Source organism: Myxocyprinus asiaticus, chromosome 10, assembly GCF_019703515.2.
Source record: "Myxocyprinus asiaticus isolate MX2 ecotype Aquarium Trade chromosome 10, UBuf_Myxa_2, whole genome shotgun sequence".
Lineage (NCBI taxonomy): Eukaryota > Metazoa > Chordata > Actinopteri > Cypriniformes > Catostomidae > Myxocyprinus > Myxocyprinus asiaticus.
In genome coordinates, this window is record NC_059353.1 from 43,317,433 (window position 1) to 43,343,479 (window position 26,047).

Below are 26,047 nucleotides of genomic sequence, written 5' to 3' on the forward strand. Positions count from 1 at the left end.
TTAAGATGGAAGAGACAAAAATGTCTAAATGAAACAAGGATCTTTGCTGAAACTCTACTACCTAGTTAGTGGTGTTTGCTAAGGCAAGCATCACTATTACTATCGATCATTCTTTAAATAAAACACCTGACCCTAAGTACACTGTACATTTTGAACCATTACATTTGAAAATGTAAATTTAATTACTCACTTAAATGTTTAAATAAATACGAAGTGTGTCAGAAGTACAACCTGCATTGCACTTTTCGACCACTTGGAATGTAATTACCAATGAAATTGATTTTGGCTTGACAAAGACTGAAAGTTTAAACTAGTTGTAAAAGTTTGATGGCTATACAGACTTTACAGCAAGTCACTTTTTCACAGATAGTCAAATTAATAATCGTAAAAAAATTTAAAAATAAATAATAATAAAAATAGATAGATAGATATGTAACCGGTCCAACTCAACCTGCTCTGAGCGGGATTTGAACCAGGGTGTCTGGCATGGGAGGCGGGCACGCTAACAAGGAGGCTAAAACATCTAGCATCAGTCATTAATGTGCCTCTTGAGGCCAGGGGGGTGAGGTTTACACACTGAACAGCTACCTACCAGCTGGTTACCGTTACACTCACCCCCCTAAACCTCACTCCCATCCGGGTACCATTGTAATCAGTCCTCCTCGACATGCTCTGAGCAGGATTTGAACTGGGGTCTCCAGCATGTGAGGAGGGCTACCTACCAACTGGCTACCCTTACAGATAGATGGAAGGATGGATGGATGGATGGATGGTAGATAAATAGAAAGAAAGAATGAAAGAGAGATAGAAAGAAAAGACATAGAACACTTAGGCTTTGTTTACACAGGCAGAAATATCTGATTTTTTGGCCAGTCTGACTCAAATCCGTTTAGGTTTTTGTAGTCTGAACAGGACAAAACCACAAAAAATCCCTAGCTGCTATAAACATTGCATATGCCACCTCTCCCTTGGTTTTTCAGTAAGACACCATCCAGAACACCTTAGCAACCACATAGCAATGCCCTGGCAAACACCATCAACACTCTAGCATTGCATTGTGGTGGAGAGCATTGCACAGGCGCTCTCATTTTCTTAAACATCTAGTTTATGTGATGTATTTCTCTTACATGCAGAGAGATGTTCGTGATATCTTCACACCCATCCATTTTGAGGTGAAATATGAACTGGGAAAGCACAGTGTGATACAGGATGTCTCCAGGGATTTCCCTTCTCTCAAACCCATTCTACAACAGAAGGATGAGAGGGACAATATCATGAAGAACAAGGTCAGTGTTTATTTTCTGTCACTGCTTTGTTACTTTGGGGTCAATTTCCAAATCTGTGGAAGTGGATTTAAACATGGTAAAATGTGTGTGAGTATTAGCTTATTAGCTCAGTATAGGTGATAATTTGTCCTGATTGGAAATCTTTGTATCTTTCTGCAGACTATGTTTGCCAGATATTGTGCCTGGGAAAACTGCTCAACCAATCTTCAGGTTTCTGCTCATCTGGTTTTACAACAGTAGGTTGTCTGTATCCACATATGTTTTTATTCTAGTAAACATTGTAAAACATTGATACATCGTAAATGTTTTCATTATGATTGTTTAGCCCAGTGGTTCTCAACCAGGGGGCCGGGACCCACTAGAGGGCCTCAGCACATTTCCAAGGGGGCCTCAAGATGACTTCAAATTAATTTAAAATAAGAAATATTAAAATAATAAAAATAATCCAACTTAATTAAAATGCTAAAAATACTTTAAGATGTATGCCCACAATTATAAACACTCTTTCTGAAACTTCTAGAATCAAAAATGATCCGTGATTATTTATTTTAATCAGACACATCTAGTTGAAGGGGGCCTTCAAAAATGGTCTTGGACAGAGGGGGACATTGGAGTCAAAAAGGTTGAGAACCACTGATTTAGCCTACACATTTTTACCTTTTATATGTTACGATATTTACTCACCCCCATGACATTTCAACCCTGTGTTATTTTCTCTTGTGCGAAACACAAGAAATGTTGGACAGAATGTCCAAACTTTCGTTTTCTATACAAGGGAAGTGTGAATGGTGATTTATACTGACAGTCTCCCAAAAGCAACATAGAAGTATCATAAAAGTAATCCATATGACTGCATTTTGAGTATTTAAGCATAATATGTGTTTTAATGCAATTTGTCCTCAATGCCTTCAAACTTGGTGGGGCTTGTGCTCAATTCAACATGTTTGAATTGAACGCAAGCATAAATGATATTTGAGAGATTCAGTGGAGGGGAAGATTATCAGCGAATAATGGATTTAATTTAAGAAAATTATAATTCTTAAACTGGAAAATTAAGAAAAATAATAATATTCTGTGAGGTATGGATGGATGGATGGTAAATAAATAAATAAATAAATAGATAGAAAGAAAATGAAATAAAATAAAAAAATTTTGTTACAAAAAATGTCTGATAGCAAGCTTGTATGAAACCAGCTAAAAGGAGTAACATCATTTTATTTTTGTTTTATAACAGTTTAAGAATGCTTGTATTTTCTTGAAGCATATGGTGAACAACACAGACATCTGTAAATATTCAGGCAGTGCCCGTGATGCCCGTTAGTAACTGGTGGGCTTTTGAGATTAACTACTTCCCTCATGAATACAGGCATTAATCCAGCATGCTCTGTAGCCAAAGCTTCATATCAAAGCATTTTATGCATCACATTTCTTGCGCTCACCCAATTTAAAAAAAGCGTGTGTGTGTGCACATTTGCATTTTCGATCATGTTTGCTGCCATATACAAACTAATTTATGGACCCCCTCTTACCCACTGGTGATAATGCATGATCTGATTATTCATAAGGCAGGAGTGTGTGTGTGTGTGTGTGTGTGTGTGCAAGAAAGAGAGAGAGAGAATATCTTGTCACGCTTCCAGATACACACCTGGTACCTTTGAGAAATATCAGGCCTTTTTTCCCCCACTATTGCTGTCACTAAATTGCTTACTCTTTAAACTCTCTAAAATAAACTGAAACGTCCTGGTTACTTTCGTAACCTCCATTCCCTGATGGAGGGAACGAGACGTTGTGTCGATATAGTGACACTAGGAGTCACCCTTGGGAGCCCCAAACACCTCGCTCGCAACCACTAATTCAGGTTTTGTGCTGAGGAGCTGAGACATGGTAGTTCGGTGTTGTGGCAGGAGGGACACAATGTCTCATTCCCTCCATCAGGGAATGGAGGTTACGAAAGTAACTAGGACGTTTCCTATCTGTCACTCACTCGACGATGTGTTGATGTAGTGACACTAGGGTTCCCTATACAAAACACCACAACTAGCTGAACTGTGTTACGTGAACTGGTGGTACGAGACGGGCAGACCATTATGTGCCTCGTATCCAGCGCACCCGGCCATCACGTAATCTCCCCCAACGCTCTTACTAGCATCGTACGGTCCCCTGCACCTCGGGGACAAGTTGACTGCCCAAAAAATGGGGACCGGGAAAAATTGTTCAACTGGGGGCCATATAGCGTCCGTGTCGGGGGGGTGTCACTCCCAAGGGGAAGACACCACGGAGACCACACCCTGCCCGAGGGGGAGGAAATTGTGTGGAAATATGTCACATGGTCTAACCAAGTCTTGTTGGCAGTGTCTCATGTGGAGAAGTCCCCATGGTAGGTCCTACCCAGTGGGGTAGGAGCTCTACAAACATGGTGACCGGGGCAGAGGGGCCTCTACCCAAGGAAGACGCGAGTTCACCAACGGGGGAACCGTCTCGCGGAAGATACATCACACTGGGTTACATATGGGCAACCAGCGCATGTGGAGCACCTACCGCAATACAGGGCCAAGTTACCACACGTACTGGGCCGGCAACGAGTTTCTCCACAAACTTGTCTGCCACAGGGCTAAGGAAAAAGGACATCCAGGGTCCACGACTTCGTGAACACGACTGGGGGTAAAATGTGCATGTCTTTGCCTCCGGGAGGGGAAAGGCACTATATGCAAGTGGTACACCCAGCCAGCTGTCACTGCAACTTACCTGCTTGTACCTGACAACACACGGGACTAGACCGGCTCAACCCGGGATAGTAGAACCTCGCAAAGGTATTGGGTGTTGCCCAGCCTGCTGCTCTGCCAATGTCTGCTAAAGAGGCGCCATTAGTCAGAGCCTAGGAGGCCGCCATACTCCTAGTAGAGTGTGCTCGTAGCCCCAAGGGGGGCGGCACGTCCTGGGCGTGATATGCCAAAGCGATGGCGTCAATGACCCAGTGGGTGATCCTCTGTTTGGAGACAGCGCTCCCTTTCCGCTGTCCTCCAAAGCAGACAAAGAGCTGCTCAGAGCGTCTAAAGCTCTGCGTGCGATCCAAATAGATGTGCAAAGCACGCACCGGACACAGCAATGACAAGGCTGGGTCTGCCCCCTCCTGGGGCAGTGCTTGCAGGTTCACCAACTGATCCCAAAATGGGGTCGTGGGAACCTTGGGCACATAGCCCGGTCAAGGTCTCAGTACCTCGTGAGAGTATCCTGGACCAAACTCCAGGCACGTGTCACCAACAGAGAACGCCTGCAGGTCCCCTACCCTCTTGATGGAAATGAGTGCAGTCAGGAGGGCAGTCTTTAAGGAGAGTGCCTTTAGCTCGACTGACTCCAGGGGCTCAAATGGAGCTCCTCGTAGGCCCCGAAGGACCACAGAGAGGTCCCACGAGGGGACGAGACACGGTCTGGGAGGGTTCAGCCTCCTCGCACTTCTAAGGAGCCTGATGGAGGGGCCTGATGAAGGCCACGTACACCTTCAAGGTGGAGGGGGACAGCCGGGAAAGCACTGACCCAACTGCGCATCTCTGGGGATCTTCGCGTCGGGAAGAACACCACTTAGCGAGATGCCACTTCAAGGCATACAGGCGCCTCATAGAGGGAGCTCTAGCCTGAGTGATCGTGTCTACCACCGCTGGTGGTAGGCCAATTAGGTCTTCCACGTCCCGTCCAAGGGCCAGACGTGGAGATCCCTGAGGTCTGGTCGCGGGCACCAGATGGTGCCCCTTCCCTGAGAAAGAAGGTCCTTCCTAAGGGTAATTTGCCTGGGGGGCTGTCATGTGGAGCTTGAGGTCCGAGAACCAAGTCTGGGTGGGCCAGTAAGGTGCTACTAGGAACGACCTGCTCCTCGTCCTCCTTGACCTTGCACAGCATCTGTGCAAGTAGGCTCATTGGGGGGAACGCATACTTGCATAGCCAGCTGTGTGCCATTGCATCTGTGCCGAGGGAAGCCTCGGTCAGGACATACCAGAGCGGGCAGTGGGGGGATTCCCAGGAAGCGAACAGGTCTACCTGCGCTTGACCAAATCGACTCCAAATCAGCTGGACCACCTGGGGGTGGAGTCTCCACTCTCCCCTGAGCGTGACCTGCCGTGACAGCACATCTATGTATGCTACTGTCGCCGTGTTGTCCGTCCAGACCAACACATGCTTGTCCTGGATCAACGGCTGAAACCTCCGCAGGGTGAGCAATACTGCCAGCAACTCGAGGCAGTTGATATGCCAACACAGTCGTGGCCCTGTCCAGGAGCCGGTGACTGCGCGCCCGTTGCACACGGCGCCCCAGCCATGCTTGGAGGCATCTGTTGTAACCACGACGCGCCTGGACACCTGCACTAAGGGGATTCCTGTCCACTGAAATGCAAGGTCTGTCCAAGGGCTGAACAGGCGGCGGCAGATCGGCGTGATGGCCACGCGATGTGCACCGCAGCGCCATGCCCATCTCGGGAATCGAGTCTGAAGCCAGTGCTGAAGCGGTCTCATATGCATCAACCCGAGCGGCGTGACCACCGCTGAGGACGCCATATGCCCCAGGAGCCTCTGGAATTGTTTCAGTGGGACAGCCATTTTCCGCCTGAATACCTTCAGATCAGAGGTGTTTGGGGCTCCCATGGGCGACCCCTAGTGTCACCACATCGACACAACATCGAGTGAGTGACAGATAAGGAACTATTATTAAGTACCAATGAACACAAGGGACTTTTAAGTATTTGTTTTTCTTGATTAATTTAATAGAATAGATTTTAATTTTAATTATGTATTTTTTTTTTTTAAATGTATATGAAATAAACAAAATAAAAAGTTACATCAACATATTATGTTCAGTAACTAATATTTTGTGGTTGGAGTAGTGCTGTTACAAATTTTGGGTGGAGATTAGTTGTCTATTAATTGTAAAAAAAACATTGTCTTGAATTGAATTGTCTACTTCGTTCTTGTCAGTTACAGAGTAATCTAAATACACATACACCTTAAGAAGTCATTTATTCACCATTAATTTGGATATGAAATAAAATGAATTCCTCTAGGGCTATGTAAACACATTTTGCACAGGGTAAATGACGTGAAAAAAATATTCTAAATATTAAGCTACATAATTGTAGTTAAAAAGTGAAACTGGTTCACTTTCACAACACATTCAAAGGCATATTCTGGGTTCAATACAAGTTAAGTTCAATCGACAGCATTTGTGGGATTATGTTGATTACCAAAAAAATTTTTTTATTTTGACTCGTCCATCCTTTTCTATAGAAACAAACTAAAATTGAGGTTACAGTGAGGCACTTACAATAGAAGTGAATAGAGCCAATTTTTGGAGGTTTTAATGTGAAGCTCATAATTTTATAAAAGCACTTAAATGAATTCTTCTGTTAAAACTAATGTATTATTTGAGCCTGTAAAGTTGTTGAAATAGTAATTTTTACAGTCATTTTAGGGTTTTAGGGTTTGTGGACATTACATTGTTATGACAATTTGTTGTAAAATTTACAACAAAAATGTTTTGTAATATTTCATATACTTTACACAGAAAAGGTTAGTAAGCAATTTCATCGCACTAACATCATGTTAACACACATATCTTTTATATCTTGTGGCTATACTTTATAAACGTTGAGTATTTTAACGTTTACGGATTGGCCCCATTCACTTCCATTGTAAGTGCCTCACTGTCACTCCGATTTTTTCTTCTTTTTTTCTTTCCTTTTTTTTTTTTAAAGAAAAGGAGATATTTTTTTGTCGTAATCAATATTATACCACAAATGCTGTCGATTGAGCTGAACTTCTATTTAACCCGGAATATTCCTTTAAAGTAACCCGTCCAGATATTTAAGGTGAACGACCTCTCGAAAACCCTGAGGTTGTCTAAAGCACTCAAATAATTCACTACTGCAAAGGAAAGAGAAGTGTGTATTATAAAATGTGTACCGGTACTTCGTTGTATTCCATTTCCATTATATTTGCTCCCTATTTGGATGGCAAAATGTGATTCTGATTTAAAGTACACAGTGATCACATATTAAAATGCTACTAAATAATTATAAATAGAGCAAATAATTGCAACAAGCACTGTTTGGAGGCAACTGATATCATGGATTAAACTGAGATTTTCGAATCCTCTTGAGAGTCACATTGCACTGGACAAACTTGATTTGGCTTTCCAATAACACAATGTGATTTTTTAACAGGTCATACATGAACATGCCTTATTTTGCGCTGGGTAATGGAAAAAGCTTCATGTTAAACACCGCATTGGTCAACACTGGAGATGACGCTTATCTTCCCAAACTTCACCTGAGGTTCCCCAGCAACCTACAGTTCATCAAAGTACTAGAAGTAATGGCGACTTTTATTTCTTAATGATATTTATTTAATTGTTCTTTTAAATATTCAAAATCAAATCCGTCTTTAGCTGATATTACAGACCCGATTTTCTAGCTATTTGCACTGCTAATGCCTTTTACCAAACACTTTGATGTACTTTAATAATGTGATGTCATTTCAGGAGGATAAATATGTAAGCTGTGAATTCGCAGAGGAAAATAATGTGGCCATCGGTTTGGACTGCAACGTTGGAAATTTATATATCCCCTCTCTCTCCAAGGTAAATGTCTCACCCAATGGAAGTTGAGTGAGTTCCCTATCTGTCACTCACTCGACGTTGTGTCGCTGTAGTGACACTAGGGGTCACTCTTGGGAGCCCCAAACACCTCTGCTTTTTGAAAAAAGGCCAATGGGAATTGGCGAGTGGAATTTGCATGCCACTCCCCCGTACATATGGGTATAAAAGGAGCTGGTATGCAACCACTCATTCAGATTTTCTCTTCGGAGCCAAGCGGTTGCATTCAGTGCACTGAATTCAATTCTCTCTACCGTTCTCCTCAAACTGCTGGATTTATGGCGCATTTCGGCGGCTTCTCACCCTCTGCACCCGTGGAGTGCAGAGAACGCCCCTGGGTGCTTCGGCAGAACAAAGAAAAGAGTATATTCTAATAAAAGAGCATATTTTCAATTCTTAAAAGAGCGGCACACACTAAACGTCTTTTTAAAGATGCCTTTCTGTTTGTGTGTTATTCCTGGTTACGGTATTTATCTCTCCGCTTCTGGCGGCCACGATCGCTGTCTTACGTGTCTGGGCGCTGCTCACGCGAAGACATCATTCGTGGATGGGTCTTGTCCTCATTACGAGAACATGACCATGGCAACGTTGTGGTCGCGGCTTGCCTTCGTAAGAAAGCAAGCCATCCCAGAGGCTCCCTGCCTCGGTCCTTCTACCTACGGGTATGAGGCCACGTCGGTTAGCACTGGGGGCAATTTGGGGACTCCAATGGGTCCACCTCCGCCAGGTACCCCCCACGGACCTCCCATTCCTCAGCATGATCGCTTGCCCCGTTCGGGCTCTCGGATGAGACCGCCGGCTCGTCTCAGGGTGAGTTCGACCTCTTATTTGGGGCCCAGGAAGACGATGAGCTATCAAGCACAGCATCAGAGAGTGGGCTCGTCCACTCTGACGCGGAGGCTTCGGCTACGAGCCAGTCATATCCCGGGCGACCTCAGCACCGCAGCGGACGCGCTGTCACGACAGGTTACGCTCAGGGGAGTGTGGAGACTCCACCCCCAGGTGGTCCAGCTGATTTGGAGTCGATTTGGTCGAGCACAGGTAGACCTGTTTGCTTCCCGGGAATCCTCCCACTGCCTGTTTTGGTACGCCCTGACCGAGGCACCCCTCGGTATAGACACGCTGGCACACAGCTGGCCCCCTGGACTATGCAAATACGCATTTCCCCCAGTGAGCCTACTTGCACAGACCCTGTGCAGGGTCAGGGAGGATGAGGAGCAGATTGTCCTAGTATAATAATAATAATAATTTTATTTATATCTCACACATAATATATTTGCACATATACAGTGAAATTCTTTTTTTCACATATCCCAGCTAGGCTGGGGTCAGAGTGCAGGGTCAGCCATGATACAGCACCCCTGGAGCAGATAGGGTCAAGGGCTTTGCTCAAGGGCCCAACAGTGGCATCTTGGCAGTGCTGGGGCTTGAACCCCCGACCTTCTGATCAGTAACCCAGAGCCTTAACTGCTGAGCTACCCTACTGGACCACCCAGATGTGGTTCTCGGACCTCACGCTCCTCGCGACAGCCCCCCCTCCACGTCTGGCCCTTGGATGGGATGTGGAAGACCTAAGTGGCCTATCACTCGCAGTGGTAGACACGATCACTCAGGCTAGGGCTCCCTCTATGAGACACCTGTATGCCTTGAAGTGGTGTCTGTTCACTAAGTGGTGTTCTTCCCGATGCGAAGACCCCCAGAGTTGCACAGTCGAATCGGTGCTTTCCTTCCTGCAGGAGAGGCTTGAGGGGCAGCTGTCCCCCTCCACCTTGAAGGTGTATGTAGCCGCCATTTCGGCACATCACGAGGCAGTGGATGGTAAGTATTTGGGGAAGCACGACTTGATCATCAGGTTCCTGACAGGCGCTACGAGGATGAATCCCTCCAGACCGTGCCTCATGCCCTTGTGGGACCTCTCTGTAGTCCTTCGGGGTCTATGGGGTGCTCCCTTTGAGCCTCTGGAGTCAGCTGAGCTTAAGGCACTCTCTTTGAAGACTGCCCTCCTGACTGCGGTCACTTCTATCAAGAGAGTAGGGGACCTGAAGGCATTCTCTGTCAGCGAATTGTGCCTGGAGTTTGGTCCGGGTTACTTTCACTTTATCCTGAGACCCCGAATGGGCTATGTGCCCAAGGTTCCCACAACCCCATTTAGGGATCAGGTGGTGAACCTGCAAGCGCTGCCCCAGGAGGAGGCAGACCCAGCCTTGGCAATGCTGTGTCCAATGCGTGCTTTACGCATCTATTTGGATCGCACGCAGAGCTTTAGAAGCTCCGAGCAGCTCTTTGTCTGCTTTGGTGGACAGTGGAAAGGAAGCACTGTCCCCAAACAGAGGATCGCCCACTGGGTCATTGACGCCATCATGATGGCATATCACACCCAGGACGTGCCGCCCCCCATGGGGCTACGAGCCCACTCTACTAGGAGTGTAGCGGCCTCCTGGGCCCTGACCAGTGGCGCCTCTTTGGCAGACATCTGCAGAGCAGTGGGCTGGGCAACACCCAACACATTTGCAAGGTTCTATAATCTCCTGGTTGAGCCGGTTATGTCCCGTGTGTTGTCAGGTCTGAACAGGTAGGTTCCGGGACAGCTGGCAAAGATGTATCGCTTGCGCATAGCGCCTTTCCCCTCCCATGAGGTAAAGATGTGCGCTTTTGACTCCCAGTCGTGTTCACAAGTTGTGATCCCTGGATGACTTTCCTCCTTAGCATTGTGGAAGACGAGTTTATGGAGAAACTCACTGCCGGCCCAATACATGTGCTAATTAGGCCCTGTACTGAGGTAGGTGCTCCACATGTGGTGGTTCCCCGTAGGAGACCCCATGTGATATCTTCCACTAAATTGTTTCCCTGTCGGTAAACTGCGTCTTCCTTGGGCAGAGGACCCTCTGCCCCGGTCACCATGTTTGTAGTAACTCCTCCCTCCTCGGGTAGGACCTACCATGGAACTTCTCCACGTGACATACTTCCGACAAGACTCGGTAAGACCATGTGATGTATTTCCACTTAAAATCCCCCCCCCCTTTTCTCTGGGTGGGGTGTGGTCTCCGCAGTGTCTTCCCCTTGGAAGTGACACACCCCGATGTAGACATTTACAGCCCCCAGTCGGTTAACAAATTCCATTCTTTTTGGGGAGAAAAAAGAGGAAAAGAGACCATGGATATTATTTGTTGGGCACTCGACTTGTTCCTGAAGGACCGTTCAATGCTCATAAGAGTGTTGGGGGAAGTTACGTGATGGCCTGGTGTGCTAGCTATGAGGCACATAGTGGTCTGCCCGTCTCGCACCGCCAGTCCACCTAACACAGTTCAGCTAGTTGTGGTGTTTTGTATAGGGACCCTTAGTGTCACTACATCAACACAACATCGAGTGAGTGACAGATAGGGAACGTCCTGGTTACTTTAGTAACCTCCGTTCCCTGATGGAGGGAACAAGACGTTGTGTCCCTCTTGCCACAACACTGAACTACCCGCTGAAATGGCTGGGACCTTGTCTCGGCTCCTCAGTACAAAACCTGAATTACATACCAGCTCCTTTTATACCCGTATGTCCGGGGGAGTGGCATGCAAATTCCACTCGCCAATTCCCATTGGCCTTTTTTTTGTTTGGGGCTCCCAAGAGTGACCCCTAGTGTCACTACATCGACAGAACGTCTCGTTCCCTTCATCAGGGAACGGAGGTTATGAAAGTAACCAGGACTTTCTAGTTTGTCACCATGTCTTGTTGAAATATTAACACCACTTGTACCTCCAGGTCAACATCACCATTTTACTGGATGTGATGCAGAACAGCAGTGCAGGAGACCTTAATATCCACATTAATGCTACAAGGTATAAAATCCAGACATCTCAGTCTTGGATTGAAGGAATTCAGTGCAACAGATTGTTTATGCAAATGGAAGATATCTGAGCCAAATACACAGCCAACTGTAAACATTTGTGGAGAACATATTACTTCTGCGTGATTCAGGTTGATCATCAGAGCGTAAAAGATAAGCAAAGACATTAAACGGCACATTCAAAGGATTTGTGTGCTTTCAATGTTACTGTTAGAAACAAGAAAACAGGACCAGCACAGGAATGAAACATAAAATGGATGTCTGGTTGTAAGACAGCACTGTATTGATATTCCTCAAAGAGTTTGTTGTAAACCCCCTAACAAAATATATTAACCTTATTACTTTAACCTGAACTGCTTAACGTTCAGACATTTGGACATCCAAACTTTGTTTTGTAGATAATTTCAGCCTTGGGTGTGCTATCTGTTTTGGTTTTTGTAAACTTTACACTTTAACGAATGTAATATAAATTTGGTAGAATCACCCATTGACATACACTGATATAGGCACTAAAGGTGGTGTTGCATTATGTGTTGATTAAAAAACAAGATGTAATGTATTCCGTCACTCTGAAAAATAATCAATGTTAATGAGCTTTGGGCAACATCGGTTCATAGCAAATATTAACTACTAATAAAATACTACAACAGACAATGACTAACAAAGCATGTAACCTACAGTTTTGAACTGCATAGCGTTTCTGGATATTACATGTAGCGTTAAACTCAAAAGCATTTAATGAGATAAATTCTATACAAATAATTTGGTCACAATATTTCCGGCTTAATTTATGTAATGGAAAATTATAATTCTTATCAAAATATTCTACAAAATGTAATTTAATGTTTCCATGAAGAAAAATTCTGTTCACTTATACTGTGTGTATAAGAACACTCATGATAATTCTCTTTAATTAAATGTGAATTAATAAAATGCAAACAAATAACTTTCTGATGCATGGACGTCCTCGTGAATGCTGAATGTTGCCGGAAAGTGTTTATCCATTGCTGCGTCCCTCCAGCAAATCAATGTTTGTTCTTCTTCTATTTTATGGCAGTTGGTAAGACAAGATTAACAAGCATTACTGCCACAAACTTAATGGTCGTGATGTTGGGAGAAATAGTTTTTAGGCATTCAGCTCAGTTCAAATTTTATGGTTATAGTGCCCTATAGTGGTTTAGAGCTGCTGTGACTAATTCATGCGGCAGTAGAAAACCTATTCTGGTTGGATACCTACTGTATTGAGTGTCATAGCAACGGTAAAGTGGCTCTGATAATCAAAGCCTAAAATCTAAGTTAAAAACTTTTATACTGTTCTTTTTATACAGCTCTGATATTTCCTTCCGGAGATGCAATTTTGTTCGTTATTAGCGTTAAACAATGTCATTGTGGGAATGCATTACTGGTTGCTGTTTATCTGGCTATCGATGGAATAAAACAGAGTTGGATATTAACAAATCATTAAAGTCTGTGTTAAGTAAAGAGTTCTCATAATGAAATCATGGGGCATATTAGCTGTGTGCTACAATTATTAAAGATATTAAACATTTCCACAGATAGAAAGATCTTTCCAAGCATACTTTCCATCAAGGGTAAACAGTTACAAGTCTAATGTGTGTTTTTCAGTGAGAGCCATGAAAACAAAAATCTTCGGCATGACAACGTAGTCGTTCTTACATTGCCCTTGAAGTATGCAGTTGATCTCAATGTCCACGGGTAAGTTGCCCTGCTTATTAAACTTATGAATGATTTTGGAAGAGAAACATGACGCTCATCTTTTTATTCCCTTTGCTTTCTACACAGGTTTGTCTCTCAGACTTTATTTGTAATTGGAGACCAGGAGTCGGTGCCGGTCGACTGCTTTTCTGAGAAGTTTAATTATACGTACAAGGTATTTTAGCACTCCATCAGACAGACAACAATGTCATTAAGTGCTAATGAACCATTTAACAGGATGTGTTTCATTATAATGTCGATTAATTTACAGGTGATGAATATAGGTCCAAGTAAAGCTCTTGATGCCAAAGCTAAGATTGCCTTGCCTCTGATGTTAGTGCCATACAAATACCAATTAATCAGGATTACAGATTTACAGGTGAGAGAACGTGTATAAATATGTATGTTTGCAAATATGTTTGTATATCCTCCTAACATGATTATGTAAGAGCACCGAAATATTATATATATTATCTGTTTTGATTTTTTGTTTTAACTTTTTTTATATTGTTTGTCTTGCAGACAACTCTTGGACATTGCTTCCAGAGGAACAATACATTTCAGATTATTGATGACTGTGATGTCCCAAAAGTTTCCTTTATTCAGGAACTCGTATTCTTCTTCTCCCCAAAAAGCAAACGCACAATGGTAAAAATAATAGTAATAATAATGAATCATGGTCTGTCTATTATAAATCAGGTTTCCCATGGTTAAAACCTGGAAATTTATCTGGGAATTACAAAATTGTGATTTCCAGGCCTCGAAAAGTCATGGAAATTAACATAGTAAAAATACAATATTCTAGTTATGATATCAAAATATTTAATCAGCAAGAAATTGCTCTTTGTGAGTGCAGTCTCAATAAAATAATTTTTAAAAATCCCAAAGTCTGCAAAAGTCGTTTGGTCAAAAGGTGTGTGAACCCTGATAGATGTTATGAATAGGTATCCAAAGCATCATGCTCTGTCTTTCTACAGTTCTGTGCACCCGAAGATAAGACCTGTAAGATGGTGGAGTGTCACTTTGGTGATCTGGAGGTCGGAAAGGAAGTTACCATCACTATGGAGGTCGAGCTGAACCCCAGGGTTCTCCAGCTCAGTCCAGTGAGTATGGCGAGAGACAGAATAATGAGGCAGAGACAGTCAACAGTTTTGGGGATTTTGGTCTTCCTTCATTCAAGAGAATAAGACCTATACTTGCATGCAGTGGCGCCTCAGGCTCATTATTTCTGGTGGGGCACAAACAATCACTTAACCCAACATGTAAGGGGTTGCATTAACTGAAAATTATCCATCACATACATCCTTGAAAGCCAATTTATTGTACGTGAAGCATTACTCGCACTGTTATGGATTGGTCTTAACGGCGTATCTGCACAGATCCGATGCTGCAAACACATCTGCATCATGACACTTCCAGGAGTGCCAACACAAATATCTCGTATCGTGCACCTGTCATCGACAAGTGCACAGAGAACAAATGAATGGCCACTCTTTGCGATTAATTTAATCACGGTAGCCATCCGTTTATTTATTAAAGGTGCTTTTCCACATCATTCAAAATAATAGACGGCAGTCCACAGTCCACACAACAAAAAACATAGCATTTCTGTGCACAGAGATGTTTTAAATGAAAAATAAATACACAATACTAGGAGAAATGCATCAGTGTGCTTTTCTGGAACACTAACATAAAGGCCAATTCTATAAAATTATTGTTTAGCTTAATTAAAAAAAATAAAATAAATGCCGGCAAAATTCCCAATATTAAATTAAATAAATTACCAAACGAATAAAGCATTAAATTAAAAAAATAAATTACCAAATGAAAAAATAATATTGTTAGGCGTATATACTTGCCTTTTCTTTACATAAACTTAAATTAGCCTTGACGTTTCGCTTTCGGGTTGGAACTGGTGGCAACCTGCGATAGGCGCAACATCAGGACCAATATTACAGTCCTCTCAGAAGGGCAACTGCTCCCTTTTGATTGCAATTCCTCATCTTCTGATTGCATTTATTTGTCAAATTAAAATGACAGTAAGCTGGCTAATTTCAATGAATTGTCTCAATACTGGGGGGTTGGGGGGGGGGGGGGTGGAAGTAGGGACATCTGGGAGGCGAAAGGTACACAATTAGCGATATGCGACAGTGTTTTTTTTAAGCATGATGTCATCACGCACCATTTTTATCGATAAAAGGCCATTTGAATGGAAACAGGAAGAAGATGGCAAATTTCATAAAATTCTTTACACATTTTCACTTTGTCGATAACAAAACAGTAAAATGGTGCATAGTTTCTGATAATTATACTCGCATTTAATATAAGTGCCAACATTACGTTTGGAGCAGAATTCTTCGTTATTTTAGTGGAGTACCTGTAACTGAGCTTCAGAGATGTGTGTGCTTCTAATCTGTGACACTTCATGTTGATATCAGGCACACTGAAAAAGTTCTGTGAATTTGTGCATGTATGAATTCGCTTTAACCGGTTTAATCGCAGCAGCTGATTGACAGGTAGAACTTTCACCTTAGAACTCATTGGTTTCACTGGGCTCAAGCATAAGGAGTCAAAAAATATATCATATAGGCCTATCCACTGTAATGTACAGTATATGCCATAATAGATTCTACCTCCCTTAATGTAGCCCTAGTACTTCTAAAATGAAAACCAGTATGATGTATAAAAATAGATCATGACAGAAATTTTACAACTCAATCTGTCAGATAAAAAAGTTCCAGCGCAACCTCTGAACATGATGCCATGCATACCTAATAATTTAATCTCTGCACAAAACACCACTAAAACGTACACATCATGTCCAAAAGCTAAAGTGCCATAAAAGCAAACCAGATATAGGCAAATGGTCAAAGGCTGTGCGTATTATCTCACTAACTCACATGAATAGCATAACAAAACTACTGAAAACAAAAAACTCAATATTTTTCAGTTATTGTAATCTTATATGAACCAATGCATCAACAACATCTCAAAGCAATGGCACTGAAATCATGAGCGGTGAACTTTAATTAAACCAACCAGCAACACATTAGAATAAAATTAGCTTTTAAAACTTACCAATGAAATTCACGACACAGGTCTGCACTCAAAAGCGGTAAATCCAGAGAATGTCAGTTTGACATACACATGATCAAAGCTTTTGACTGGCTAAGGGGCAAAGGCAAATGTGCCCCTCAGGCTATCATTTAGCCTTGTTGCACATGCACAATGCCATGGTTCTCCCACTGAAAACTTTTTGGCGCTGCCCAAGTGAAATTTAGGGCAAATTTAAAGTTAATCTAGCATTCAGCTAAATAATTCTCATCCACACTGCGATATTTTCGTGGTGCGATTAAAATCTGGGTCCCAAAGCAAAACCAGTTGAAAACCACTGCTTTAGTTGCCCGTGGCACTGCCTATTGAATTATTTAACCTCCTGAGACACCCACGCTACTGCTGTGTGCATTTTCCGTTTCCCTTTTTTATTTGTAACTAGTAGCACCTAATAAACAAGCAAAAAAAAAAAATTATAATAATAAATTCTAGAGCAAATGCTTTTCCTAAAAATGTATGTCCACATATGTGGACAGTGAGACTACGTTGTGAAATTTTATGGGGGCCTAGGTAGCTCAGCGAGTATTGACACTGACTACCACCACTGGAGTCGCGAGTTTGAATCCAAGGTGTACTGAGTGACTCCAGCCAGGTCTCCTAAGCAACCAAATTGGCCTGGTTGCTAGGGAGGGTAGAGTCACATGGGGTAACCTCCTCGTGGTCGTGATTAGTGGTTCTCGCTCTCAATGGGGTGTGTCGTAAGTTGTGCGTGGATCGCAGAGAGTAGTATGAGCCTCCACATGCGGAGTCTCCGCGGTGTCATGCACAACGAGCCATGTGATAAGATGCGCTGATTGACGGTCACAGAAGCAGAGGCAACTGAGACTTATCCTCCGCCACCCGGATTGAGGTGAGTAATATCACCACCACCAGGACCTACTAAGTAGTGGGAATTGGGCATTCCAAATTAGGAGAAACAGGGGATCAAAAAATTTTATTTTTTATTTTTATTTTGCATTATAAAATTCTGAATCTATATACTGATTACCATTGCCCCATGTCTGCCAAACATGTTGAGTGGTCCAAACATCATCTGCAGCTTGAAACTGAACTTTTTGTCAGATTTTAGGATTGAATGCACTTAGCTGCATAGAAAGTTCTAGGATGCTCCCTTGCACCCTATCTAGTGAATGACTCCAGTGTGCTGTCTGTCTTCACTGGTCTCAGAACAGTTTGAAATGCACCTTATTTTCATCCTAAGTCCATATAAAAAAAAATTAAAAAATCAGCTTTGGGATGAACCCATTTATTCTTCATGTGAAAATGCATAGTAAATATATAGGAATGCATTAACTAATGTTAATGAATAGAATCGTATTGCAAAATAAAAGATAACAAAATAAAAGTTATCAAAATGAATATTAAAATTAAGCGAAATGACCCACAGATGTGTTAGAGTTAAAAGTTATTCAAAATAATGATCATGTTTTTTCTACTTTTTAGGAAATACGGTATGAGTTACCACATATGTGGACATACGTTTATCAGGGTGCTGACACGCGAAAAATGAACTGATTTTTTAATGTGGCATATCAAACGAAACTAGAGACTCTCCTCTTTACAAGCAAACTGGTTTCAATTAAAAAACTTAGAGATTTCTTACCAGAGGCACTTTCGTTGGCGTTGTGTTCATAGGAGCGCTTCAAGGAAATCGATGTCATGTTTTTGTGTCACATGACTCGGTGCGGCATAAGTTTAACCCTTTAAATGACAGTCTAGAGTCTTGTGAACAGTATTCAGTCAGTTTTTATTCATTTAAATTATGTGTTGCATGTAGCGTAGTCAAAATACATCAACACTTGTTCACGGGGTCGCACGTGGTTATCAGTGTTAAAATATTTTCTTCTATCCACGCTTAATATGCAGAGAATTATAAGTAAGTCAATCATAGGTTAATTTTTTTGAAAACTGTAAACACGGTCTCTTTAGCACTATAAAATTCCTGCTTGTTTTGAGTGACCCGCTTAGACCCGTCCCAACAATGTTACTCAACCAATGACGTGAGTTGGGGGTGGAACTATCTGACGGTTTGATCAACAGCAGAAGAGGGGCGTATGTTCATTTTAGAAATTCCATTCTGTGGCACTAGTAATAACATACTTCAGCTTTAAGCTAGTAGGCTGCTAAAATAAGTGCTTCTTAGAAAACAATTATTTATGGATTTGCAGAAATTTGTGAGGTTTTTAGAAACACATCTTAAAATGCTAATGGCCAGTGTATGTCCAATGTATGGTACTTGTTGTCTACAGTAGTTGGTCCAAAATCAGCATGGTTTCCAATTTTTTGTGGCAGAAAGACAATATGCACAAGACTTGCAATAATTTGGCTTGAAAAATACATCTAATTTACAGAGCAGATCTGATTTATGTTGTTGCCGAAAACATAAATATATCAAACATGAAAAAGACAGGGTGATTAAAAAAAAAAAAATAGGTTTTTCTAAAAATATCAAGTGCTTCAGTCCTGGAAACCCACCCCTAGCCAATGGACTGTTGTATGACTTCCTCTAATTAGAGCCCTGAATGTTGCTTACACAGCACCAGTTGCAGTGTTTCACTAATGGGGAACAAACCATTGTTTGTCAGAAGGATTGCTTGATTTGTTTACAGAGATGAACTTGGATAACTTTGATACATGTTTATTTCCTTTAGGGCAGACACACTGTAATGACAATACATAGTACAATTGACCTTATTTCACCAGTGAGGGATGCCAACACCATCTTTCTACAGGATGAAGTTTCTGCAGGAGTACGTATCTCAGAACAAACCTCTAATAGATTATCCAGTGGTAAAAAATGAGAAACACTGCATTTACACTTTTGCTTTTTATTAACATTTTTGCAATGTTGCAGGTGTTCTTAGATGCTATCTACAACCAGAAGCCTGCAGCATCTGTGGCCATTTTTCTGATTGTATCCAGTCTGATACTTGGGCTGATCATTTTAGCAGTGCTTGTCATTCTCCTCTGGAAGGTATGTGTCACATCATGTTCCCTTAAACATAAGCTTCTGAACAATGAGAACTGATGCAATAATCTTCTCATCTCAGAGAAAACAACTACAAAGAATTTGTTCATTAAAATGACTTTATAATTAATTAACACTAGACCAGAAATATCTTGCTCAGTTAAAATGGAGGTTCTAAGCAGATAGATAGAGCTATATATATATATATATATATATATATATATATATATATATATATATATATATATATATATATAAATCACAATCAGCACGTACAAAAATGATTAAAGACACCATAAAATGCCTTGACAAGTGCAGTTTTTCTTTCCTGTGTTGACTTATTTCCTACTGAAACATTCTATAGGGCGATTCTCATTCTAGAGAGTGTTTAATTGGACAAAAAATGATTGCAAGATGAGTCATCAATGTTTTTGGTCTGTTTATCTGGAAGAGAAAGAAAATCATTATTACTTTTTGGTGCACACTAACATATACTGTAGATGTCCTCAAAGCTAACAGACAAGGACATCATGGATTTCATGGGGGCTTGAAAGTACAAGGGTTGATGGTCTCGGAGTTGCAACTTGAAAGTGAAATGTACATTTGTTTGCTTACACTAATATATTCCCTTGTTTTTATTAGCTTGGATTCTTTGAACGGAAGTTGAAGAAGGATAAGTTACGACGGGACAGTTGGGACTATGTACCCAAGAATGAGAGTGTTTCCTAATATTGGATTTACCACATACAAGACCAGTCAGTACTGAATGGACAAAACAGGAAGGGCTGCTGCTCTGTTGACACCAAGAGCTGGACTCATGATAACCTACAACCATTCACCTTAATGGCCAAAAAACATTCATCACAAAACAAATTCTAAGAGGCTTTAAGAGTACAAAGACTGTCAAAAGAATCCGCATTTTCTGTCAACAGGTTGAAGCCAATGCACTTTAGCTCTGTTGGTTATAGAGTACTGAACATACTACAAGTACACACTGAAAAGCTCTTGGGCTGATGTGCCAAGGGAGAAAAGGACTTCAGAATGTACTGTCGCTACAGAACCTTATAGCTCTGTTTCAAAACCTAGTGAATGCATAGGCATACTTCTGCTGCTAAGAGGCCGTTCTTTGCAGTAAAAACAACAAAACAAACACAGCGCCACAAATAGAGCAGAATGTAGGTGTCCCGAGTTCTTTTTAACAAAGCGTCTAAAAACATTCAGCTGAAATAGAATGGGTGTCTGTAAACTGCCGTAGCAGTGCAATGCGCCGGTCTCATCCAGTGTAGACATCATCGTTGATTACGATGGAAGCAATAACCAGTGTAGACAGGGTGTACAGCTGTTCCAAAAGATAGACAGCAACATCAATCTACTGTGGAGGAGCTAATCTCAAAATGCATAATTACATGCTCAGAGGGGGGAAAAATCCATCCAAAATGGCAGTCAAAGTGAGAATTTTTTTAATTCTTACTATGTATTATTCATTTAATACCGAAAAGCAAGGCAGTAACCACATATTCAGGAGTGGGAAGGACCAAATGCAATAATTTAAGAATTAACTTTTGATAAACCCAGAGTGGTCCATTACTAATCTGAATATTGTCAATGTAACGATAAGTTACGAAAAAAAATACTTTTCGAAGATACAAAAAAATGAACAGCAAAAAAAGTTGTATCTAATTAAAAATGTACTATTCTACTCAATATTTGTGTGTCTTATGCACTTTTATGCTTTGAGTATTGCGTCATTAGCTTGCCAACATGCACAGGTCAAACATTGAAATCAAGTGTGAGTTTGGGTTTCAGTGCTTTGCGTGACTAGCAATATTTCTATGATGCTCTGAGTTGCTGCCTATATGTAGAGCATGTATGAGGTTTCATTTCAGTTAGGATGCTTCCAAATTAGAAGGCAGTAGACAGCAAGTCAGTTGACTAGGTTTTGGAACTGAGCTGAAGTGCTTCTTCACTGTTTTGACTACATTCAGTGAACATATTGGCTATTGGCCTGCTGTAAAGTAGAAATTGCACTGCTGTAGCTTTTGTTTGGTAAGGTTATGTTTGAAGAGACTCTGCAAGTTAGTATACCCTCCACAGAGGTGACAGAATTTCTGGCACTTTCCATCTCGGTTAACATTGCTGTGAATACGGGTTTTCACACTTTTGCATCACTGTGGTATTGGATCTCCATGCAAAAAAAGGAGTAAATGACACATATTTTCACTCTATTTCCACCCAAACTCTTGCTGCTGAGTTCAGTAGTTTGAAGTTTGTACGGAGACGCCAGATGGAGTGAGTGTTTGCCACGTGCTTTGGCTGGGTGCCATGGAAACGGAGCAAAGACGGCTGCTGTTCTGTGTCTGTTGTGTGCTACAGTAGAGTGAAGAGAGTGGCATGTGTCTGGCTCCAAGCCATTTTTTTTTAAGTGTGTGTGTCAGTGTGTGTATTCATTTGTATGACAGAGAACCCCCACCCTTACATACAGTACACAGCACCGTCACCTCTCACTCGTGTGCAGACCAATACGAAATCTGCACGTGCAGAACTCTGCAAAAACTCATATTACCGCAAATAATTGAATGCACGACATTCATAAAGTTCGGTACATCCTCCGCTCCTTGCGTGTCCATTAATTAAATATTTTTGCAAAATGAATTTGCATTTACGAAAACTATTACAAAAAAGACAAAAATTAGGAGTGAAAAAATATTTTTGTTAACTAAAATAAAATAAGGAGTTTATTATTATTATTTTTTTTTTCCAATCAATTTTGGATGATCTGATTTAAATTAATATCCCAAGCCCTACTTTAGAAAATCTGTTAATTTTGTCAAAAAGAACCATCTAATTAGATGAGAAGCGGCCGACTAAATTGACTAGTAAAAAACAACTAACCACAGTTTACCGACATCTTCAAAACTATAATAACTCTAATTTGATTATGCGTTCATCTATAAATAAGACTACAGTATTGTTGAATCTGTTAAGCTAATTTTACCTAGTTTAAGTTCCATATATTTTCCCACCAAAAAATGAATGCAGAAAATGTGGTGAAATAAGTGCAGATTCCGTCTGGGCCTGCTCATATTGGGAGAGTCGTAGGAATTATTTGTGTGTGAATGAGACCCGAAAGGGTTGTTAGCACAGACGGTCCTTGTGAGACTGAAAGCTATTCAAGAGTCACAAGATAATTTATTTATAAGAGATATAATCTTCAGTTTATAGATGGGAAACAACATTGGGTTGCATCGGGATGAGTTGTTTGTCATATCCCTAGTGCTTTCCCAAGACATGAAAGATGCCAGATTAAAAAAACAAGCTTCCTTGTAAACTCTCCACTTTACTGTTCAGGGAATTGTATACAAAAAGCACACAGCTTTTTTTTTTTTTTTTTTTTTTTTTTTTTTTTATCTATATTTTTATTAAGTGAATTTTTTCATTTGATTTGTTATTTGCTGTCTTAATATACATATATATATATATACAAATTACGATGATAAATGTACTTTGGTTTAATTTAAATTCTTATGCACTGGACTGCACTGTGTCGTGTTTGCTTTGATATAAAATTATCTGTGTACGTCTTAAAGCTTTGCTTTGTGCAATGTGTTCATTTAATGTCTCATAGGTAACTCCTAACATTACTTTTCTATATGGGTGTGTGTGTGTGCGCGCGTGCGTGCATACTAAGCTATAGTTTGGGGACAAATTTGTACCCAGAAGTGAGCTAAAACCTCCTTAAAAAAAAAAAAAAAAAAAAAAAAAAAACAAAACAAAAAAACATACATAAAATTAAATAATAATTATTTTTTATTATTTTAATAATGCAAAAAGTTTTCTATTAGGGTTAGTTCATAGTAATTATAGTTAGCTTTATATAAAAACAAAAGCAGTCCCCCTTAAAACAGCTGAGCTGAAAGTGTGTGTGTGTGTGTGTGTGTGTGTGTGTGTGTGTGTGTGTTTGGGCAGGTTTAAGTGGTTTACAAGGACTTTTTTTTAGGTTACAAACTGGTACTTACAAGGGTATTATGCTATATGTGGTTTATGAGGACATTTCTAGTGTCCCCATAATTCAAATCGCTTAAAAAAACATACTAAATTATGTTTTATTGAAAATGTAAAAATGCAGAACGTTCTTTTGTGAGGGTTAGGTTTAGGGTTAGGTTTAGGGTTAGGGGATTCAATCTATAGTTCGTACAGTATAAAAATCATTATGTCTATGGAGAGTCCTCATAGTGATAGCTGCACCAACATGTGTGTGTGTGTGTGTGTGTGTGTGTGTGTGTGCGTGCATTTAACTGGTGATTCATCTGCCTCCTCCATGTCTGCTCCAAAGAGCGTGAGGAGTTGTGGATGAACTCTGAAAAATAAACAGAGTTGTCAATGCATTAAAACATTACAAGAATGTATCTGATGTAACACCCTCTTTCTTTAAACCTCTTAAACACTGATTATTCTTCTGTCACTCATTCTGCACCCATATAACTTTTGTTGTGCCTTAAAACAACACACTTACTACACTGGTCATTCGAAATTCAACATTTGCAGTGGCTTAATTGCTGTCTGGCATTTGAATAGGAATGTGTCTTATTCAATCTTATAGAATAGGACCGTTATGACTAAAAATCCTGATTGAAACCGTATTCGAAGCCATTGTAAAAATGCAGATAAGCACACACCTGCGAACACACATTAATTTATAATATTAATAAAGTAAACTATTCATTAAATATCTGTCTTTTATCACATTGCAGTTACCACCTTTTTTATAAATGCAATGAGCCACTCGAGATGATTATACCATGGTTCAAATCCTGTGATCTATTTACTCACCCTCATTTTGTTCAAACCCATATGGTGTTATTTCTTCGTGGAACACATGGGAGAATTTTTGTAGAATCATCATGCAGCTCATGTTGGACAAATGTAATATTATTACTGAAAACTGTGCAGAATTACAATTATAAAAACATGTCAATTAACCTAACTAGATGCCAGTAATAAACAAACTTCATGGAATGGCAACTTCAAGGAATTCAGTTCATATGGACATTGATTGAGCTTGACGTACATGGTGACTAGGACTACTGTCTCTGTATAGAAAAGAGCTGTGTAGATCTTTAAAATTTCATCAGAAATAACAGCATATGGGTGAGTAATTCAGTAATATTGTATTTTAGGGTGAACTATTGGTTTCGGAGGTTTCACATGTCAGGCAGGAGCGCCAGATTTTTTAGATGCTGTGTCAAGTAAAAATGACATTTTAATTGGTTTTATTTCACTTTGTTACACCTGTTGTACCGGCCATTGGAAATGAATAGATTAGACTACAAAATACAGAAATATTAAGTATTCAAGAGCATTCCAACCCTTTAGATGAACACATGTGGATGTGTGTTTGCACACAGAAAGTCTTCGATATGCAACACACACACACACACACACACACACACACACACACACACAATGTGTGTTCAGAGCCCTTTGTGCATCGCCTTTCCATGCACACTCTTTGAGTAATATTTCAAGATCATATTGTGTTGTGTTTGGGCTCATTTGAATCAGGATAGTCTGCTGTAAAATTACAACGATGTCATTGTCTATGTTATATGTATGTTTCAGGAAGTAATAAGGAAAAACCTGACAAAAAGACGCTCCTGTTTATTATATTTATGTATGTCAGTGGGACTTTCATACACTAATACTCACTTCAGTTTGGCTTTTGACTGTGAGTGAAACAAATTTGCTCATTGCATTTTACTAATTGAGATCTTTTAACCCTGCTGAAAATACCAGCATTGCCTGGTCACCAGCTTATGTTGTGTTTTGGGTGCTGGTCCCCCAGCATGGAATGACCCCACCAGGCTTTTAAACTAGCTTAACCAGCTTCATCAGAAAGACCATGCTGGTCAACCAGTTTCACCAGCTAGGTTTTGCTGGTGAAAAGTCTGGCTAAGCTGGTCCACCAGATAGACCAGCACCAACCCAGCATAAACCAGCCTAGACCAGCATGGGAATTACATGCCGGTTAAGCTGGTCTTTCCAGCAAGGAACATATCTCATCTTTTTTATGTTTTTACCAACTATAATTGAATATAATTGTTGTGGTAACAAATGTGTAAATTATGAGAACAAAACAGTTCTAATTTGTCAGATAATTCAAAAGCATTATTTAAGAATTGGTAGGATCTGCTATATGCATTGTGAAATCCAGATTCTAAGGTTTAAAATTACACCTATTTTGTTTAGATCAAGGTTATTAATTTATTACATAATTTGTTTTATTTTTAATTATTTCTGCAAGGACTTAGTTTTGATAGTTATAATCCAGAATTTTTAGACTTTCCGGTCTGAAGAGAGGAATGTTTATAATATGGGGCCTGCAGGCTGCTGCTGTTTCGCACTGTACTGACTGTCTTACTATTTGAGGCTGTAGTTTAATGTAGCTCCACAAGGGAGCAGTGATAAACAGCAAAATAACTGTTCCTGAACTG

At 40.8% G+C, this 26,047-nt stretch overlaps 1 protein-coding gene across 1 annotated transcript in view; it reads left to right on the forward strand.

The window, feature by feature from the left end:
- LOC127446943 (integrin alpha-4-like) overlaps window positions 1–20,694 on the forward strand; it is a 48,766-nt gene extending 28,072 nt beyond the window's left edge. Inside the window, exons 16-28 of the mRNA XM_051708294.1 lie at window positions 1,134–1,286; window positions 1,446–1,522; window positions 7,493–7,640; window positions 7,810–7,908; window positions 11,674–11,750; window positions 13,385–13,474; window positions 13,562–13,649; window positions 13,746–13,853; window positions 13,997–14,122; window positions 14,452–14,577; window positions 19,240–19,338; window positions 19,443–19,562; window positions 20,199–20,694. Coding sequence (XP_051564254.1) covers window positions 1,134–1,286; window positions 1,446–1,522; window positions 7,493–7,640; window positions 7,810–7,908; window positions 11,674–11,750; window positions 13,385–13,474; window positions 13,562–13,649; window positions 13,746–13,853; window positions 13,997–14,122; window positions 14,452–14,577; window positions 19,240–19,338; window positions 19,443–19,562; window positions 20,199–20,285 — 1,398 coding nt within the window. The 3' untranslated portion in view covers window positions 20,286–20,694. The remainder of the gene's footprint in view (window positions 1–1,133; window positions 1,287–1,445; window positions 1,523–7,492; window positions 7,641–7,809; window positions 7,909–11,673; window positions 11,751–13,384; window positions 13,475–13,561; window positions 13,650–13,745; window positions 13,854–13,996; window positions 14,123–14,451; window positions 14,578–19,239; window positions 19,339–19,442; window positions 19,563–20,198) is intronic.
- Window positions 20,695–26,047: the final 5,353 nt, after the last annotated feature.